This window comes from Magallana gigas, chromosome 1, assembly GCF_963853765.1.
Source record: "Magallana gigas chromosome 1, xbMagGiga1.1, whole genome shotgun sequence".
NCBI classification, from domain to species: Eukaryota; Metazoa; Mollusca; class Bivalvia; order Ostreida; family Ostreidae; genus Magallana; species Magallana gigas.
This window is the reverse complement of record NC_088853.1, coordinates 2,705,174-2,727,605: the sequence shown is the minus strand read 5'-3', so window position 1 is coordinate 2,727,605 and position 22,432 is coordinate 2,705,174. Positions and strand designations below refer to the sequence as shown.

General features: G+C 33.6%; 1 protein-coding gene across 1 annotated transcript; it reads right to left on the bottom strand.

The window, feature by feature from the left end:
- Positions 1-7,993: 7,993 nt before the first annotated feature.
- On the bottom strand, positions 7,994-19,618 carry LOC105342262 (talin-1). Its single transcript, XM_066078800.1, has 8 exons — positions 19,451-19,618; positions 18,417-18,602; positions 18,182-18,286; positions 17,809-17,914; positions 14,088-14,210; positions 11,384-11,523; positions 9,533-9,655; positions 7,994-9,023 (listed from the first exon to the last, which is right to left on the bottom strand). The coding sequence occupies exons 1-8, from the start codon at positions 19,616-19,618 to the stop codon at positions 8,892-8,894; spliced, it is 1,083 nt and encodes a 360-aa protein (XP_065934872.1). The 3' UTR covers positions 7,994-8,891.
- Between the last annotated feature and the right edge of the window lie 2,814 nt (positions 19,619-22,432).

The window sequence follows — 22,432 nt, the reverse complement described above, 5'->3', positions numbered from 1 at the left end:
TATGTAAAAAATATTTAAAAAATGAATGTAAAAAAAAATATAGATCTATGATAAAATAATCCACTTAATGCGCTATGTCGACTAATTAAAAATAAAAGATGAAAACTGTAAAATCATTAGGAAAAAGATAGATCTTTCCTTCACTAACCGCCCCATCTATCTAATTAAAATTAGACCTTTTATCTCGCTCTCTGTTATATGGTTACGTGCAATAACCATGCAACAGAAAATGAGATGAAAGGTCTACTTTAATTAGATTGCCACCTTTTATCCTTTGTCAAGTGAAGAAAGACACTGGCCGGCTAGGTGTCTGACATATGGCAAGATCAACAAGAATCGACATGATCGATACAATAGTATCAAAAACTTTTTTATAAATGTAAGTCAGAAATTTCAAAAAGATATTTTTGCTCATAACTAAACGATAGATGTACAATGTATCCTCAAATTTCTTACAGAGTATCTAATCAGTGAATATATATTTATCGATATGTGTGTATATTTTATTTATACTATTTATCTATGTGTCTTATACTTCATATGTTTTATACAGGACCACAATGTTAACTAGTACATTGTTACTTATTGTGCTATCCTTGATAATTATCATTATTTAATGAATAAAGAATCATTCTTTGAGAATTATGAGGTAAAATTTTGGTCGGGGCGTGATCAAATCCAATAAACCCCGAAGGGCTTTATGATAGATTTGATCACGCCCAGACCGAAATTAAAACCGCAAAATATTCAAATAATGATTCCTTGTAACTTATATTTTTAACTAGAAAAAGTGTTGGATTTGTATCAAATAAAGTGCATGATTTTGAAATAATATCCAAGGAATGAAAATGAGCATGCATAAAAAAGAACAATCAGAGAGAGAGAGAGAGAGAGAGAGAGAGAGAGAGAGAGAGAGAGAGAGAGAGAGAGAGAGAGAGAGAGTTGTTAGACGAGATGAAGAGAAACATCAAATCTTTGCAAAAAGAAAAAGAAGACATTAGGCAACTAAAAGATTCAATTGTTGATCTGCAATGTCGCTCTATGAAATACAATCTAGTGTTTACGGGGCTGGGTGGCGAAACAAAGGAAAGTGGAGTTCTGTAAGGTGCATCGGTTCGGTCGATTTCAGCAGAACAGGTGCAGGCCTATTGTAGCGAAATTCCTTTATGAAAAAGATAGCTGCAGGTCTGTAGCTCCCGGTCTGAAAAAATTTGAATGGATCCCAGGTCGTCCATCCGAATTTTTTCAGACCGGGAGTTACAGACCTGCAGCTATAAAAAAGACAGATTAAGTCTCCTTGAAAGAGCCTATCAGTTAAAAGGAAGTGGATTCGGTATAAATGAACAATTCCCGCACGCTTTTGAGGAAAGACGAAAACAGCTTTATCCTAAACAAAAATATGTTAGACATGAACATATCACTTGTAGACCAGTTTTGTGGTACTGTTGTCTGGATACGTTTTGGACATAAGAGCAAACAGGGTAAATCTATTTTTGTATCCGCATGTTTTATACAACCATAAATAATAAATACGATGACTAATATGCATAATATTAGTCATAATTTTAATGTTTGAAAGTCGGACGAAAATAAAATTTTATTTTGTGAAAAGAAAAAGGTTTATAAAAAAAACAGTCCAGAAGTTTAAGCATAACTACGAGCGATATCAGGGAAACAAATGGAATATCTAAGAAAATGTCACCCCCCCCCCGCCCAGGCAGTTTGTTTCGTTTATTTAAGAATAATTTAATTCTGATTGAAACGCGCTTTCTGATTGGCTAAAAAATTATTTTATATCATATAAAGAATGTTGCCTACGTCATAGTAGGACTAACGTCAAAAACGTATCCATACGCCTGACGTTACGTTTGAATTTTTACAATTTTACGTCATTTTAAAGTTCAAATGACTGTTTTTATCTACAATAAAGAGTAAAAATATTAAATTATAAGCAATGAATTCAATATTTATTAGATTTATCCGATATAAAATGGTTTGAAACAGTTTACGCTTTTTTATAAACCGCTTCGCGGATTATAAAGCATAAACTGCCCCAAACCATTTTATATCGTATAAAACAAATAAATATTGAATTCATTCCTTAAATAATAAAAAATAACTTCAGAGTGATGTTATTTTTTATAATATCGGATTACTAATTTATTCCGTACAAAATGTTGTCGTTACACAGTAAAATACGTTACCCTTGACGATGCATTATATCAAAGTCAAAAATACTTTTGATTTTTTTCAAAACAAAGAAATTTCCATAGATTCCATAATACAAAATAATAATAAAATGATAGATTGAGATGGTAGGTTTAATGTTATGAAGAATATTGACCTAACTCTTCTGGCATTAAATTCATTGGAGGTTTTTTTTTAACATTTTAAGAATCTTTTTGAAAATGTAAATAATACTTATTATGAAAACACTAGTGATGATTATGATTTTTCACCATGTTATGAAGAGTTAGATGTGTGCATTTCAGAATTAGAGGTTGAGAAAGCTATTTTGAAACTGAAAAATAACAAGAGTAATGCTGAAGATGGTGTAATTGATGATTTTATGATTAAGGTTATGATACCTTTTTGTGTAGATTGTTTAATATTATATTTGACTTGTTTTTACCCAGACAATTGGTCAAACGGTTGTATTGTACCATTTTTTAAAAAAAAGTAAGATGCAAGATTTAAACAATTATAAAGGTATCACACTAGTTATTTGCTTAGCAAAATTATTTACGAGTATTATAAATACTAGATTGTTAGAATGGGACCAGAGATATAATATCATTACTGATGCTCAGTTTGGTTTTAAATCAGGTGCAGTTACAATTGATGCCATATTTGTACTTCAGAATCTAATATGTAGAACTTTTAAAAACAAAAACAAAAGATTGTATTGGAAGAAAATTGTTTCGTATTATAAAGTCTATCTATAAAAATGTAAGAGCATGTGTCAAGCACAAAGGTATATTTACAGAAACATTTCGAATCTCATCTGGAGTTCTACAATGTGACATATTGTCTACATTATTATTCTCAATGTACCTTAATGATTTTGAAAGATATTTTTTAATAGTAACTGTACATCAATTGAATTACAATTGATTAATTTGTTTATATATGTATGCTGATGATACTGTCCTTTTGGCGGACTCGCCCGAGGGTCTACAAGATATGCTGAACACATTGCACAAATATACTGATGAATGGAACTTATCTGTTAATGTACAAAAAAAACAAAATTGTAATTTTTAGAAATGAAAAACGTGTTAAAGATAATGAAAAATTGGAATACAATAGCAAATACATAGAAGTAGTGAATCAATTTAACTATCTTTGTATGTTGTGCAGCACGGGGAAATAAAGCAATGTTCAGCATATCCAGTAAAATGAAAGATTTGAATTTTAATGTTGAAACTCAATTAAATGTTTTTGATACCTATGTAAAAAGTGTGCTAAGCTATGGTGTTGAAATTTGGGGATTCCATAAAGACCAAGATGTAGAAAAAGTGCATATAAATTTTTATAAGAGGGCTTTGGGTGTCAGAAAAAATACTAGCAACAGCGCAGTATACTATGTTTTAGGTAGATTTCCACTAGAAATATTCAGGAAACAAAAAAATTTTAAATACTGGTTAAAATTAAGAAACAGTAAAAACTGTATTTTAAAAGTATTCTACGAAGACATGGTGAAAAATAATGACACATGGATTTCAATTGTTAGGAAAGAATTGTGCACCTTAGGTTTGGCCAACTTATATCATAGTACTATGAAAGAATCTGTTATTTTATATATTATATATGATAGAATGTGTGATGTCTTTAAACAAAAAGTTTTTAACGATATAAGTAATGTGTCAAAACGTATATTTTATAAACATGTTGTTAATTACTTTTGTTTACAAGTTTATCTAAAGAAATCAATTCATGTAAAATATCGTAAATTAATTACACGATTACAATTGTCTTCACATGACTTAAAGATTGAAACAGGGAGGTATGATAATTTAACACGTGATTGTCGAAAATGTGACTATTGTAACTTAAATGATATTGAAGATGAATTTCTCTTTTTACTTATTTGTCCATCACTTCGTAGTTTAAGAGAAAAGTATATTAAAAAATACTACTCCTGAAAACCAAGTGTTTATAGAGTTATACAGTTACTATCTTCCTCAAATACTAAAGAACTGTGTAATTTATGTAAATATTTATATTATGCCAACAAGCATCGAACTCTTAATGTGAATAATCAAAATTGATTGTGTACAATTTGTATATTGCTATCCTATTTGAAATGTATGTTTACATGTATAACCTATGAGATATTTGTCTCTCGGAATAAAGAACTTGAACTTGAACAGAAGAAATTTTTAAATGGATTATTTGCACTGATTGTGGTATGAAATATAATGTAAATTTGTTCAAAACTGGCGGAATTTTTGTTTATTTTTTGTTTACAGTAAAGTTTTTCGTAAGTATCATATGCACTGCAGGCACGTAGAATCGGGGGAGGGGGGACTTTTTTGCACAACAAAGATTTTTAAGGAATTTACACACACAAAAATGAATTAACATAGAGTTGCCCCCTCCCCCCAACTTTTATCGGACCATGTAAAAAATTGAATGGAAAATAAGGAATAAACAGTGAAATTAAAGTTAAAGGTATACTTGCCCCCCCCCCCCCCCCTCCTCCACGGATCAGGATTTTCAGGATTTTGTAAAGTAACCTTTTATTCATTTTTTTTTTTGCTTGTCAAGATTTTTGGATGAGTCTGCCCCCCTTTCCTTCAAGATGCTACGTGTCTGCACAGTAGCTACATAGCTACATGTATATATATATATATATATATATATATATATATATATATATATATATATATATATATATATATATATATATATATATATATATAGTCTAACCCAAATTTTCTTTGTAAAGCTATGTATACTGTATGTTTGTTTTGCCATAAGTATACACCTTCGAAAAATACCCCAATTCCGACAGTCACGAGTAACCTAGTGAATTTTTCATTCTCTGATAAGTTGTTCTGTCCGTGCATAATTTAGTCAGCACCAGCAGCCAATCAGCGGTCAGCTCAAATGACAATATATACACCAATAAGAAAGTTTGTTTATGCATGACGTAGCTGAAAAAATTGAACAGAAAGAGCACAACAAATTCGTTTTGATAATAACTGGTCCTATATTATTAAGTCAATCTCTTACAGACGCCAAGTTCGTTTCGTTTCTCAATCAAAACGTTCTTTAATCTGTTAAATTTTAAAACTTTGAGCAAACAGATAAGTAAACAAAACCGTAAGGCTCGTGTCTTAACAGTCCGACGCTTATTTGAGTTTACCAAAGGCGGGGGGGGGGGGTGTCTAAGGCATATTTTTGGTAATTTTATTATGTAAATGTAGATTTGAATATGAACCCCCTACCCCTCCTCTAGACCCGGGCATGGCGTGCGTAATCTTAGATCAGACTAATCTTCTTGATTTCAAAGAGCCGTGGCAAAGTGGCCAGCAATGAAATAGACAGGCCTACGTCACTTTGCTGTTTGATACAACTACCGAAATTCCAAGCTCTTGTTAAATGGTTCTAAACGTGTAATGTAGAGGGGCGGTTTTATAATTATAAAAACCTTATATATTAGAAAAAGTGTGTTTCTTAATAAGAGAGAGTAGGGGATGCAACTGTATTTGAATATTTGTTTTTGTTTACATTTTTACAATAACAGAACGTCGCTTATCGAGTGGATACTGTATCCAGGTATATATTATTTGTGGAATCTTAGGTAACGAATCTGTATTTTATCGTAAAGCCATTTCGGCGATCTATCAACTCGTTTCTCACTTTGATTGAATTATAATCTTTAAACAAACAGATAAAGTGTATAGAAGTCTAGTTTTCGTATCTTAACGCAGCAGTTCTTCGAAATTACAGTCAATACAATGTATATGGAAAAGCGTGATCTGTGTATTTACACCGGGAAGACAATGCAAACTGTCCACGTCCTGTAAGAGAGAGAGAGAGAGAGAGAGAGAGAGAGAGAGGGAGAGATAAAGAGAGAGACAGGGAGGGAGAGAGAGAGAAAGAGAGAGAGGGAGAGAGAGAGAGCATGGAACATGTTTATTGTTTTGTTCTTATGGCCAAAAGAATGAAGACTCATTTTGAAACTTAAATAACCAGATTCGTTTTTTATGTCTATGTTAGAGATGAATGAGATAAACTACGATATAATTTCAAAAGAAAGAAAGAAAGAAAGAAATACAGCAAGAAAGAAAGAAATACAGACAAGAACCTTGAATATTATAGATTTTGTTGATGTTTTACATGTATGGATTGTATCTCTTATTACAAAGAATTAAGAGAGCTACTAGAGGGTTGTCGGTGTGTTGGTCTAGCTATATACAATGTACAGCAGAAAGCGAAGTTTACCGTTTGTGAAGTACATGTAAATGAATTGAACTGGATTAGGGCTTTTTATTTGGAACTGGGTAAACTGAGTTTATTTTATTAACAAACATTTTTCATTGCTTATATAACTTAGTTTATATGTATAAGATACTTAAATTTTATTTCATTAGGAACATATTTTTTGTTCATCTTTGAGAGAGCACGGTGGTTGTGTCCATTTTTAGACTATTCTGATCTCCTTTAGAAAAAGAGCTTTTTTATAAGTGGATAGAAAAAAAATACAGTTAATTGGAAAGGTAAAATAACTGATTTTGTTTCTTAACTAAATAAAAATTCTTATGTAAACAATTCAAGACTTAAAACATAAGGCTGATCCTTTGGTTAACGCATTGATCATTCAGCCCCCTTGATATTGGTTTACACATTGACTTTTCATCATATACTTTTGTCATTTTTGCTCTCTATATCAGGACATTTGCCTTCATTTAAGTCATAAGGATCACACATAAGTTTAAGGTATAATATACCCCGTATTACCTACATAGTATAACGATGATCTGAGAAGGGTAAAGAATGAGTGATATAAGGCGGGTTACACAATGTTGCTTTCCTTTTTCTATCAATTAACATTGAAGTTAGGTATATACAAGAGTGTTTTAATGAGCAACGCCATAGACCATACACAGCTTGTATAGACGGTATTTACATGTGAAATGATCATATCCCAATAGGTATTCAATACAAACCTGTCAATAGCAATGAGTACGGTAGGACGTTTAATATAGGTATACAATACAAACCTGTCAGTATTGAGTACAATAGGATGTTTAATATAGGTATTCAATACAAACCTGTCAGTATTGAGTACGGTAGGACGTTTAATATAGGTATACAATACAAACCTGTCAGTATTGAGTACAATAGGATGTTTAATATAGGTATTCAATACAAACCTGTCAGTATTGAGTACGGTAGGACGTTTAATATAGGCATACAATACAAACCTGTCAGTATTGAGTACGGTAGGACGTTTAATATAGGTATACAATACAAACCTGTCAGTATTGAGTACGGTAGGATGTTAATCAGTACCGATAGAACCAAACACAGCCTCATGATCACCGACTTATCCAAAACATCCTGTCTAACAATGGCGTCTCGGCCACTTCCGGGATCAGATAACGGGACATATACAGAGGTACTCTCATATCAGGGCAGGCGAGGACTAGTGATAAGCTCAGGTACCAATAGTATATTAAATAATTTACAATATCTTTGCGTTTATTTCGGTGAATGAAAAGAATTGGTTATCTTTAATAAGCTTTGAGAAGCTTCTTATGTTAGCTCCACAGTGCAAGCAGTGCTTAGTAATTGTAAGTAAATCACGATTTAATTAATTTCATGCGACATATAATTGATCACGGTATACAAAGGTAGAGTGTTGTATTTAAAAAAAAACAAATTTATTCTTTGCGATTTTTGTTTTCCTCACAGTAAAGGATTCAAAATAGAACGTTTAAACGTTTGTGGAATATCAAATCTAAAGGACTGTAAAACTCAAAACCATCAATGATTTATTCCACATTAAAATTACAATAGACAATTGGACACAGAAAATGACCACATAAAGGACATAAAAACAACAAGTGTTTGATAAATCTAAAGAACTGAACATTCATTTAAAACAGCATATCATTAAGCAATGATTATGTATAACAAAACACATCAATGTTTCTTACGGTATAATTTTAATTAGTAACTAATTTTCATGTAAAATGATAATTATAGACATAGGAAACTTGTCTTTTTGCCTACGTGAACATAAATGATGAACGGGAATGATAGAGTAGGCGGACAGGCGGGACTCGTCATCAAAGCGTTGTTTTATTCTGGTCATGAAAGAAACCGTAAAAATAGTTGACTAAATAAACATAATTAATCAATCTCATTTGTCAATGAATTCATAAGCTTACATCAGATAATCTTTGAGTTTACAAAAATAAAGAAAAGACAATCAATGATCTACAGATTTGTCGTAAATGTTAACGTTATAACATACATGTATAACTAATATTCTACAGATTTTTCGTAAGTGTAATACTTTGTACAACATGTAGTAGCTATAATCTCTTTACCACATACAATAATGACCTACACATTCGTCGTAAATGTAAACGATACGACATACAATTAATGTTCTACAGATTTGTCGTAAATGTAATGATTTCAAAGCAACTAATCCGAAAATGTCGAAAACCAAATTCTTGGTTAAAATTCCAATCTTAACGTACATATTTTCAAAACTATCTTAAAATGTTTTTTTCGTTGTACAAAGAAATTGATATTTATGTTGTTATTTTTAAAAATCTCTTTAAGAGTTCTCTATAAAAAGTTAAAATAATTTTTGATCATATTACATTTGGCACGATATGACGTAACAGTGTCACGTGATATTTGAGTCATATATTGCCCATTTCGACATTCCTTGTGTTTCTGTAGTCACGTGGTCTGTCTTTTCCCTCGCGGGGATTATTTTTACCAGTGATGTAATAGGGTCCAGGGTTCTTCACGGGCCCTATCTTTTTATCATTCTGTAAATCAAAGATATTCAGTTTATGATATTTTGAAAATTAGAATTATGTTGAACCACTTCATTTCAAGGCTTTAATCGATTTGGTTGTACTTTGACCATTCTCAACATACACAACTCCAAATAACTACACGATCTTTAGCGGGTTGTTTTACTTATTTACACTTTAACAGATCATATATATATCATGCATCTATTGTATCAGTTTAAAAGAATAATGTTCTCTGTACATGTATATATTAAATATTTCTTTGATTTGAAAAAAGTACACGTGTCCTTATTTGTTTACTGTACAACTTACCCTTCATCGTCAGAGCACTCCTCTGTTGTAATCGTTTAAATCCTTATATAATCACGCACCTGATTTCTGATGTATAACTATATAGCTGACTATTCTATAGAATGTTCCGTTTTATTGATTTGTTAATCACGCACCTGTTTTCTGATGTATAACTATACAGCTGACTATTCTATAGAATGTTCCGTTTTATTGATTTGTTAATCACGCACCTGTTTTCTGATCTTTTTGTGTTTGGGGTTTTCACTAGGAGTGTTTACAGAGCAGACTTTGATGAAGACACCCATTACAACCACCGCTCCCACGGCTATCAGCATTACACCCCACCAGTGTATCTGTAGAAAAGCATACTTATATATGATAATTAACAAAGCATTCGTATCCATGATAATCAATATTACATCCAACCAATGTACCTGTAAACAAAACGTACTTATCAATGACAATCAACATTACACACCCGAGTGAATCTGAAAACAAAACATACTTATACATTATAAACAACATTACACACAACCAGTGTACCTCGAAACAAAGCAAACTTGTACATGACCATGGCCATCAATTATGTATGCAGTTACCCCCCCCCCCCCACTCCCTGTAAACAAATTTTTTAAGACATATCCATTAAATTCATTACGAATCCCACCTGCGCAAAAAAGCAACCCATTTTAATGACATTATCAATATATCATAATTAACATTGCCCCAAAAATAAATCTATTTTTCTTTTAAATGACCCCCCCCCCTCCGAAAAAATAAAGACCGATGCTTTATAAAGACACGTCCGTTATATCTTAAGAGGGATGTGCGGCCATTTTGTTTATTTAAGTTTAAGAATGTAAGCATTTCTTGATCTGGATTGGTGCAGCCCGAAACTGTTCAAAAGTGATGCCAAAAGATATAAAAGCAATAAATATAAAGTCCTACATGTTATTTTGTTTAAACAGTATGCATACAAGAACAGAAAACGCCTTTTTAATCACTTAAATGTCAAAATGCACAGGTACAGACTTATTTTGAAGATTTAAAAATCTTAAAAATATGAAGGGGGTTCAATGGTGTTCTCTTAACAACCATTTGTTCAGAAAAATGTCTAAGCTTGCTTATTTAAGTTGTAACTTTGTCTCAATGTAAGAAATCCTATTCTTAAAATGGGGCTCAAAAACCACAAGATATATTTGTCTTTGTCTATGGATGTAAATTGCAGATTTATTTTCATTTAAATATGATGAATACTTTTTTAATTGAAAGCAATCACTTTTTGGACTACTTTCCCATTTCTTCAAGGATTATACTTCAATGTATTCTTAAAGAACATCCCCTTAAACAAATATGGGACAGGTAAAGAGATGCATATCAAATTCCAAACGGATTTTTTTGAATTGGTATTTATTGTTTTTTTCTATGAAAATATAACGTCAATGTGACTCTACAGACACAGGAGTTCTAAGTTTAAACTGGATTTTTTATGTTCTTAAAATAGATCCCATGCCGACTGATAAAATTAGGGTACTCTATCTGAGGCAAAGTTACAACCTAAATGCTCAAAACTCAAACTTCTTCTCAACAAATGGTTGTAGAGATGACAATAATGATCCCCTTCATAGTTTTCCGATTTTTAAATCTTCAAAATAAGTATGTAGTTGTCCAGTTCGACAGCTGTTTTGAGTGATTAAAAATGCATTGTCCTTTTCTTGTGTGCATACTTTTTAAACAAAATGACATATAGGACTTCATAATTGTTTCCTTTATATCTTTTGACATCATTTTTGGCCAGTTTTGGACAGAACCAAGCTAGTTCCAGAAATGTTTACATTATTATTCTCAAATGTACAAAATGGCACATCCCCCTTAAATTAGATATCTTTTAAATAAGAACACAATCACAATGATCCTGAAACAAACAACACCCCTGATGTTACTCAAAGTTAGACAAAAACAGGTCTTATGTTAAGAAAATGAAACTATATTTATTTATATTTATCATATATTGATAAACATTCTGAAGAAAGACAATCACAAAAAAATACGGAGATTTCAATTAGAAAACATGTACTCACAATAATCCAGTCTTTGATAGACGAAAGTGTCTCTTCTCCAAAAATCAGGTTCTTCAATCTTTCTAGGGGCCCCTCATTGTCGACACCACGACATCTGTGAAATACGTCACAATAACCGCGATAATTGTCACAAGGAGTGCCTGAAATGTAACAAAACGTCACAAATACAGCGGTAGTTGTCACAGGTAGTGTCTGAATTGAAACAATACGTCACAAAAACCGCAGTAATAGTCATAGGGTTTGCCTGTAATGTACTTATACGTCACAATAACAACGGTAATTGTCACAGGGCTTGCCTAATATGTAATAATACGTCACAACAACCGCGGTAATTGTCACAAGGTGTGCCTGAAATGTTATAATACGTCACAATAACCGTAGTTGTCACGGGATGTGTCTGAAATATTATAACACTGCGGTAATTGTCACAGAGTGTGCTTGAAATGTAATAATATGTCACGAATACCACGGTAATTGTCACAGGGTGTGCCTGAAATGTAACAATACGTCACAATAATGCGGTACACTGTCACACGCGTGCCTGAAATGAAATAATACTTAACGAAAACCACGATAATTGTGTGTGCCTGAAATGTAATTATGTGTCAATGGTGGTCATAAATGGTAACAATGCAAAATTAATTTTTTAAACAACAAAGGATAAGCTAGAGATTTTAAAGTTATGTGTTTCGTTCGATGAAGCAAGCACTAAAACAATACAAGTTATATTTCATTATCTTTACATCAATGAGATGATGAATATCTCAAATGGCTCGCTTAAATAATGGGAAATAGGATATATACATTTCAGATGATTTTGTTTGACATTGACCTATGACTTACAAATTTTCTGTTTGACATAGAACTTTACCTCAAGCTCAATACCTCTTTTTTGTTTATTTTTAGCAAGATTATACCAATGGGAAATAATTCATTGTTGAAAGACTTGAAACTGGAGATATGTTATGACCTTAACATCTATCCTTGCAACTTGGCTTAAGGTCGCTGTACACCCTTTACCCATATGTTCAGTTTACGTGAAGTATGAGTCATATAGGTCTAAAGAGAGAGTATATATGGTAATCAAAGTACTGAAGAACTGACGGGAGTTGATTTTGTCGATGTTTAGATGTAAAGAGAGAGTATATATGGTAATCATGCTATGAAACGTTTTTGAGTGGTCTGATATTACCTTGACCCTTGACCCAAAGGGCAATCTCTTGGTGTATTGTAAGCCAGATTGGACTGAGGGGAGAGAATACGCGGGTAGGTTAAGGCAACTTTTAGTTTAATGACCGTCAAAATTATGATCTATTTGAAAACTGTTTATTTTTATGAAAACAGTGTGTTATATTAATACCAAGTGAACGTGTTCACCAAGATATTATTTTTCTACTTCGGAATCGACTCGATCTTTGAAGCTGCCGTGCCATGGTATCACGTGACAGTTATAAATAGATCAATTTTTTACCTTAACAAAAAATCAAAAAGTGTAACACTACCCCGAAGTTCATTTGTCTGTTTGTTACATTAATTCGATCGTCAATTAGTTCAGGTTTATTAGTATTACTGCTAGAATCCTATTGTTAATCGCATAAAATAAATATTGTAAATATTTATCGGAAACCCTCTCAACTTCTATAATTTCATTGAAAATATTACGTATATTTCATTTAAAACAACAATTCACAGGATTCTAGCAGCACTTTTCAAGTAGTTTAGGTCATACACCGTTGATATTTAACAAAGTCATCTTTCATAATATCCGGGGTAGTGTTACACTTTTGCCTTTTTCTGTACACACTGACAGAGGAAAGGCTGGTCAAGCCATATAAATGTCGATCTGCTTACCTTATAACACTCGCTGATTAAACAAAATATCCATGCCTGTATTATCCTGATTATATCTTAACCGACACTCATCTAAATCTTAGGTATCTGTATTAAATAAGTCTTATTTCGGCATTGTTTACACTGCATTCCGAAGATTTGTCTCCCGACATGATCTTCTCTATTAAACATGCTTGTGACGTCATCAATGATAATTATACGTAATAGAGAAAAATCAAAGATATATTCAGTTAGAAGAGTTTTTAGTGATATTTTATGTCTGTATTTTTTATAATTTAAACCAGAGATAAAGTTAAAATCGACATGTTTCTGAGTAAAATATGACATCATGCTGCTTATTGTGACGTCATATCGATCAGAGGAATTTGATCGCTGTTAGTTGCCTTATCATACCCGCGTATATGATCCTGACAAAGATTTTTAAAAAAAATCTGATTATTCTATGGCCTTAATCTTTGACCTTAAAACCGTAAAGTTTAAGCCAGATTGTGTCAAAGGAAAGAAAAGATATGTTTCGGAAAAGTGATCTTGGAGGAAAAGACGGGCAGACTAATCACTATAGGGCGCCAGCAGAGCGTGGCTTTAATTAGGAACCTTGCAATGAAAATATGTTTTATATTTAAAGACGGGCAGACTAATCACTATAGGGCGCCTGCAGAGCGTGGCTTTAATTAGGAACCTTGCAATGAAAATATGTTTTTATATTTATCACATAAATGCAAATAAATGATTGAAACAATTAAACAAATATATACAAAAGTTGGAAAAATAAAGAAGAAATGATTCACAAAAAAATACTTTCTTGATTTAAAGAGTATAAAACTACAAGACTCGAATAAAACATAATAAATACCTGCAGCTACTGAGATTTCTTTCTCAGCGTCCAATCTTGAGTAATTTTTCACTTCATCTACAACAATTTTAAACTCGTGCGGAATATGTTTATTGTCTGAAACATAGCATGTGTCATTTTCATCTGAAAAAGAAATTAAATCGTTTCAATAATTTGTTTATATGATAGCAAAATTAAGCCTACTGATCTTTATCACAATCATTAGGCGGTAAATAAACTACCATAGGATCAGAAAAAACTGTTTGCAGTTACGTGCTTTTGCAGGCGAGGTAGCAGAGTCTTAGCTTTTGCTTATCATTTAGAGAACCGACATGGCTGATATAACATTCGTCCCATGTAGAGTTGTTTCCTATCTTTTTACAAAGTGATCCCTCACATACCTGTAATATATAGGAATCATCTTGGAGGGAAGCATAGAATAATTTTTACGTAATTTTAATTTGAATATCTTTTAGAAAGCAATTAGACTATCAACGTATGACTAATGTTTCAAATCAGACACTGCATGGTTTCAAGCTTACCCCTTGGATACAGACTTGGGAATAACCATTGCAATACGTCATATCCGGTTTTATCGTGATGCCTGGGCATGTTGCATTTACACCAGTATTTAAGTGAAAGAAAAAATATAACTAACTAATTAATCTAAAAGTCGAATAAATTGCAATGTATACCTTAAAAGTCTATTATTTATTAAGACTTATTGTGTATCTTATTCTTGCCGCCAAGGCATACTGTTAAAAAACGAACTGATGTCGCGTGTTAGGTCGCAAGATGGAACTATAATGATTTATATGCTGAACAGTACTGCTTGTTCAATCCTTTAACGAAAATCGGAATCATTTAAAAGAGACATTGATTAACCAATAAATAAAAAAAATGATTACCTAATCTGCAATAGTATTACAAAATAGTATATTACAATCAAATGAAGTTTATCGTATTTGCAGACATTAAGGCTATAATATCTGGCACCGTTTCATTTAACAAATTTTATTTATTTTTATATAATAACAAAACAAAAGGAAATGTGAGATGTTTTAAGACCAAGTCAAAGAGTTCTTTTGTAAAATGCAGCCCGGTACTTTCTTACACTAAAGTCCAACTTTTTTCTTAATTTTTTCAAGACAAAGAAAGTCAGAGTTGCTGTCTGAGGTCATTCATGATGCATGAGGTCATATGTGCCAAGTTTGCTTTAAATCAAATAGGGTCAAAAGGTCATACATAATCTCAGGTCAAAAATAAAGTCAAAGATACAATGATGTAAGGTCAGAGAGAGGCGAGGTCAGAGTTGCATAGAATCAAATGTGTTGAGTATGGTGTATATCACCTAAGGTCATAAGGTCATTCTGACATCTCTGGTCAAGGTCACACAGATGTAAGGTCAGAGAGAGGAGACAGGAGTTAATGGAATCTACCCGGACTGTTAGTCACGTGATTGTCTGGAGCTTATTTTGGGGGAATTGGACTGTAAACACAAATTGCTGCACTAACAGGAAAACTTTTAAATCAAAATTACAAGGCAATTTTGAACAGCAAATCAAAATAAAAGCCTTTTATAGGACAATTTCTAAAAGCCAATCAAAATAATTTGACAACTTTCAATAGCCAAAATAAAAAATATTTTTTTCATTGTATAAAACTTAAATGATTTTTAATGGAGGCTAAATTTTCTCTAACTTTTTGTGTTTGCTCCGAGAGAAAAGAAACCGGCACAAAGATAAAGAACTTAATCTACACATCACATATCATGGTAGGTCATAAACTCTCTAATCCAATATCGAAGGTGTTAATTTCACTGGTCACAAACTCTAACCCAATATCTCAGGTGTTAATTTCACTGTTAATGCAGCATTTTTATTCTTATCCTACAATGAAAGCATTCCTCTTTTGTTTTCAGCGGTTGCCATGGTTACCTTTTCACGATATGGGACCATCTTATCTCTTTGGAAGCTAGTTTGAAAAAAAACAAAGTGTCATCAAATTATGGAGGGACAAGTTTGACAAAGGGGGTAGGAGTGACCTTCCCCCAAACACAAAACTGAGGGGTAAACAATGCAGCACGTTTCTCATGCACACAAGACAATACAGGTAAATACAGGTAAAATGCAGGTAAAATACAGGTAAATACAGGTAACAAAGAGTAACAGTTGTTGAATCCAATACATGTCTATCCAATTATCAGATCTCTGTGCCCAAATGCAACAGATATTCTTCTGAATATATGTTTTTCTTTCTTTCCCAATATTCCATATAAGTGTATAGATATTGTAATGGTGTGTAATGGTTATTTTCATTCCCATGTTATTTTTTCCCAATTAACCAACCCCTTGAATTAGTAAATTTAAGATGGACCACATCATTAAATACACTAAATTTCTCTGTGTTAATTTTTCATGTTTCAAAAGAGGAAAAATTATTTTCTCAAGCCATTGGGCCAAAATAACATTGGTGTTGAAATTCACCTTGTGTACAGTCAGATCACAAAAGAAAGTGAGTGTTAACAGACTTCATCTGTGTCCGTATCATTTCACCTTTATATCTCTAACCAAACTACAACAGTGTCTATTTACAGAATATATCTCTAGAGTATAAGCCTTGTCTCAAATATGCAGGCAGTGACATTTCTCCTTATTATGAAATACATTCACAGTAATTCAGTCATCCGGGTCAGTTACAGACCCTAACAGCCATTCTGATTGGTTGCTTCCAACTAGTGCTGTCTTTGTATAAAAATTACAGTTTCTTTTTTCTGATACAAAAGACATCTGGACAAAATACACCAAAATTAAAGGGAAGCCAAAAAAAATTAAAACATGACACTGTAAGCTCAATACCTCCTTCTGCGGGTTGGACCACTAAACGAAAACGAAGTCAGATATATATCTACACAGCACCATGCCCATAATCACAAGCCCAGTATGGGCATTATCAGTTATCGCAAGCCCACTTGGGCAATATCATTAATCACAAGCCCAGTATGGGCATTATCAGCAACCACAAGCCCACGTTGGGCATCGTCCATGAATACTATTACTGACCCACACATTTTCTAACCCAGACATTAAATGACTCCATCTTTGGCTCCTATTCTATGCATTGTTCCCAAAATGATTACTTCCTATAAATTTAACTTCTTAAATATAACTTCCCAATAAATTGTTGCTCTTGAATTTTACTTTTCATTGAATTTCAATTCCAACAAATTCCACATCTTCTTACTTTCTTTAACATTAACTACTGTAATTTTACTTCAAAAAGAATACTTTACTAAGAATTTAATACAATTTTTTTTTCTGCTTTGCATTTATATCTACATTATGCAATATCTTGAGTTTTAAAAATGCTGCAAATTGTCTTATCTGTAATCTTTCAAAAAATTTGCTATCTGTTTTAAAATTGTGAAAAAATAATAATAAATTCTTAAAACCTTTTCCTCTCATGCATATCATAATTCATATATACATGTATCAAAACAATCACCAATAGATTTTACTTTTAAAAAAGTACCATAAAAAATATATATCTACAAAAATTGACAATTCATAAAATTTGAATGCTATGCATATATGAGATAGATACGGTACAACAGAGCAGATTATCATGAAGTTGATGCGTCGGCTGTTGCTATGGTAACAGTGACACAGGGCTATAATTATTACATGTATAATGGCTACACATCACACCCCTAATCTTGTGACAGGAATTATCAGTCACATACCTTTAATGAGTTCAGAGCAGTGTACGATTTCCTGTACGGACACCGCGACTTGGTGCGCACGTGCTGCCAGTGTCTGCTTGGCCTCCTGGGAAGGTTTCTGGACCACCTGAAAAATGGCCGCCAAAAAAGGTGGTAAGATAACAGAATCACAGGCCCCACATTTCTACAACAATCCCTCCCCACATATTAACAGCTTCAATAACAACAATCCTTCCCCACATATCAACAGCTTCAATAAACTTGGTGTTTTGAATATTCTATTACTGACTCTATGCACACTGTGTGCTAACTGTGCACATTGTGCTGATTTTTTACACTGTGCTAACTGTCCACATTGTGCTGAGTCTGTGCACACTGTGCCCTGTACACTTACCGTGCTGACCTGCTCCAGTAGATCTTTGTAGACAACAGCACAGTTCTTGCCGGCTGCTATCGTCTTCTGTCGGACTTCTGTTGTCTCTGCAGTGCTGGCTGTGCCCTGTCAACACACAGAAACATCAATATTCTTAACATTTCTTGGAAATACAGTTTCAAGGAAATGTAAATTTGTGGACAATGATCTTATATGTTTTACATTGTACTCGAATCTCTAGCAGAATATAACATACCCTGCATGTTGCCAGTAAATCAAAGATGGCCTTGCGTCCCATGTTGGCACAGATGATGACGTCCTCTTGGCGACCCGAGTTCCCAGCAGCCACTGCTTTGGCGGTCGCCGTGGTGGTAGGTTTGGTCAGTCGGATCAGATCTTCTGCCGTTGCTTTCTTCTCTGGCAAGGTTCCAGCCTCGTACGACTATGAAAGAAAACATCAAACAGTACAGTGTCTGTTGATGAAGGAGAAAAAACATAAATTGGGAAATAAACCATTGGACTTTAGTCAGATTACCCCTGGATAATCTTAACCTCCTGTCCTATGGTCTCTATGGTAGACTCCAGGGGGCCTGAGTTACCTGTATTTGTACCTGTAGTTACCTGTGTATCAGTGTATTACCTTAACCTCTTGTCCTATGGTCTCTATGGTAGACTCCAGGGCCCGAGTTACCTGTATTTGTACCTGTAGTTACCTGTGTATCAGTGTATTACCTTAACCTCCTGTCCTAAGGTCTCTATGGTAAACTCCAGGGCCCGAGTTACCTGTATTTGTACCTGTAGTTACCTGTGTATCAGTGTATTACCTTAACCTCCTGTCCTATGGTCTCTATAGTAGACTCCAGGGCCCGAGTTACCTGTATTTGTACCTGTAGTTACCTGTGTATATTCAGTGTATTACCTTAACCTCCTGTCCTGTGGTCTCTATGGTAGACTCCAGGGCCCGAGTTACCTGTATTTGTACCTGTAGTTACCTGTGTATCAGTGTATTACCTTAACCTCCTGTCCTAAGGTCTCTATGGTAAACTCCAGGGCCCGAGTTACCTGTATTTGTACCTGTAGTTACCTGTGTATCAGTGTATTACCTTAACCTCCTGTCCTATGGTCTCTATAGTAGACTCCAGGGCCCGAGTTACCTGTATTTGTACCTGTAGTTACCTGTGTATATTCAGTGTATTACCTTAACCTCCTGTCCTGTGGTCTCTATGGTAGACTCCAGGGCCCGAGTTACCTGTATTTGTACCTGTAGTTACCTGTGTATCAGTGTATTACCTTAACCTCCTGTCCTATGGCCTCTATGGTAGACTCCAGGGCCTGAGTTTCCCGCGCGCCTTCATCCTCCACGGTCTTCACTGTCTTCAGTAGCAATGTCACGTTGGTCACCATCACCTGGAGGGGAGATTGATATTTACAGTTTACTTCATCTGTTGTTTTACACATACTCTCATTTTCATTGATAAGTGATTGTTTTCATTAACAACTGTCTTATCATACATCCTTATTTTTGCTAATTTTCTTTTTTTTCATCTGTTTACACTACAAAAACAAATTTCTGATAAGGCAGGTCAGACAAAACTTTTTAAAACAATATTTACTTACCTAATAATGATTTTTTTCAAGTGTTTGATACATATGACTTGGTAATACTGTTTTTATTTGATGACTATTAACACAAACTTCTACAATATTGTTTATCTCTGAATGTCATAACCATCCTTCACCTCGATCAAAATCAAACACGTTTCTCTGAACAATTATTTTTAATTAACACAGACATGTTATACAGAGTCAAGCAAGATATGTAAATAATAACAAGATATACAAGGCTTCCCTATCTAACACACATCATAATACATTAATGGTCACAACATGGAGATATCCTTATTCAGCCCTACCTATGACATCAATTACACTATCAAATTAAATAAAATATTCATTGAGACTTGAGTTTTTCTTTCTTCAGACTTATTAAAAGGAAAAGCATTTGAATTGTTCATGCAAGAGTTGTCTTTCTTATCAAATGGGTCAATGTACCTTAAAGCTTAGCCTAACACAATGAAAAACAAGATTTTCTTGTCTGAACAATGCATTGTCTTTCTTATCAAATAGGTCAATGTACCTTAAAGCTTAGCCTAACACAACAAAACAAGGTTTGTTTGTCTGAACAATGCTTGGTTTGAGATGAAATCACAAGCTTGTATGAACAGGGAGACACAATGCAGGTGTCTGGAGATCTCTGTATGTTCCAGCCTCATGCTCTCAAACGATTTCCTGTACGGACACTAATTGACTTGAAAATCCACAGGGTTTGTCCTTTGACCATGCCAAATAAGTGTACGAAGTTTGATAAATATCCGTGCAAGAGTTTTTTCTTTTCAACTTGTTTCCAAGCTGAACACACAAGCACAGCAGCGATGCTATATCCCCTTCGGAAAAAGTTGCGCGAGGGGATAATAACAAACATTCAAACACACATTAAGCTAATAACTCTATTAACTCACCATAACGTTGTTCTGTCACGCTACTTTCACTCTGGGTGATTGATAACTCTTACTCAAAAATTTCGATTGATAACTCGTATTCAAAGTTGATTATGACATTGATTTAATGACATAATAATTTGTAATAGTATTAATGGTTTGGAAAGGCACATGCATTTCTTATTTGTTATTTTACAGAAGTGTGCAATCTATGATAAATATTTTTAGTTTTAAATGAATTTTGTCATAATGTATGCCCCCTCCTTTACAATGGTTACCTGTATGTATAGTAGGTTGTATGTATAATTCTATGTTACCTGTACGTATAGCAGGTTGTATGTATAATTCTATGTTACCTGTACGTATAGCAGATTGTATGTATAATTCTATGTTACCTGTACATATAACAGGTTGTATGTATAATATTATGTTACCTGTATGTAGAGCAGATTAAATTGTATGTATAATTCTATGTTACCTGTACGTATAGAAGGTTGTATGTATAATTCTATGTTACCTGTACGTATAGCAGGTTGTATGTATAATTCTATGTTACCTGTATGTATAGCAGGTTGTATGTATAACTCTATGTTACCTGTATGTATAACAGGTTGTATGTATAAGTCTATGTTACCTGTACATATAGAAAAAGAGAAAAAGAACTTCCTCCTCAGCAGTAGTGTGTCCACGTCCAACACCCCTTGTTCCCTCAGGGTCCTCGAATGGTCCAACCACTCCACTGAAAAATTGTCCAATCAAAAGTCATATACAAAACATCCAATCAAAACTCATTTACAAAACATCCAATCAAAACTCATTTACAAAACATCCAATCAAAACTCATTTACAAAACATCCAATCAAAACTCATTTACAAAACATCCAATCAAAACTCATATACAAAACATCCAATCAAAACTCATTTACAAAACATCCAATCAAAACTCATTTACAAAACATCCAATCAAAACTCATATACAAAACATTCAATCACAATTCATACAAAACAAAATGTCAAAACTTTTAAATTCATTTATTTTAATCTTAATTTCATCAACTACTCCAATAAAATTCATTTGATCAAACTTTATGAAAATGTCCAATCAAAACATATCAATGAGAGGAGCCTACGTTCGTCGTCCGTGTGGAGTTTCTTTCTCATCTCCTCGAGCTGCTTCTGGTCATTGGCGATGGACTTGTCTCGGCAGAGAGTCAGTAACTTCTCTTTCTCGTTGTCCGTCATCTCGCGGACCAGGGAGTATTCCTAATGGTTAGAGATACATGGAGAATAATACAACACTACAGAAAATATGTTGATAGGTGTTGCTGTATGTTGCTAACACTTACCCATCTTGGTACAAATTGTGTTGCCCAACTGTGTGGCTGTCATTCACCTTACTTAAGTGTTTGCGTTGCTACATGTTGCGTGTGTTATTATTTGGTGCTGTATGTGCTAACATCTGTCCATCAAAAATTGACCCCCACCAAATTAAATGATTCCACAGTACCTATCTTGATATAGATGGTGACCATCAGTTGCCCCACTGTGTAGCTGTCATCCAACTGTAACTTCTGTGTTTCTGTGTTTCTGTGTGTTGAGAGTTACAGTGTGTTGCTATATGCCGTGTGTTGCTGTAAGTTGCTTTAGGTTGCTATATGTTGCTTAGACTTACTTATCTTGGTACATATGGTGACCATCAGCTGCCCCACTATAACTTCTTTTTTTGTGTGTTGCTATGAGTTGCTGTATGTTGCTGTGTGTTACTTTATGTTGC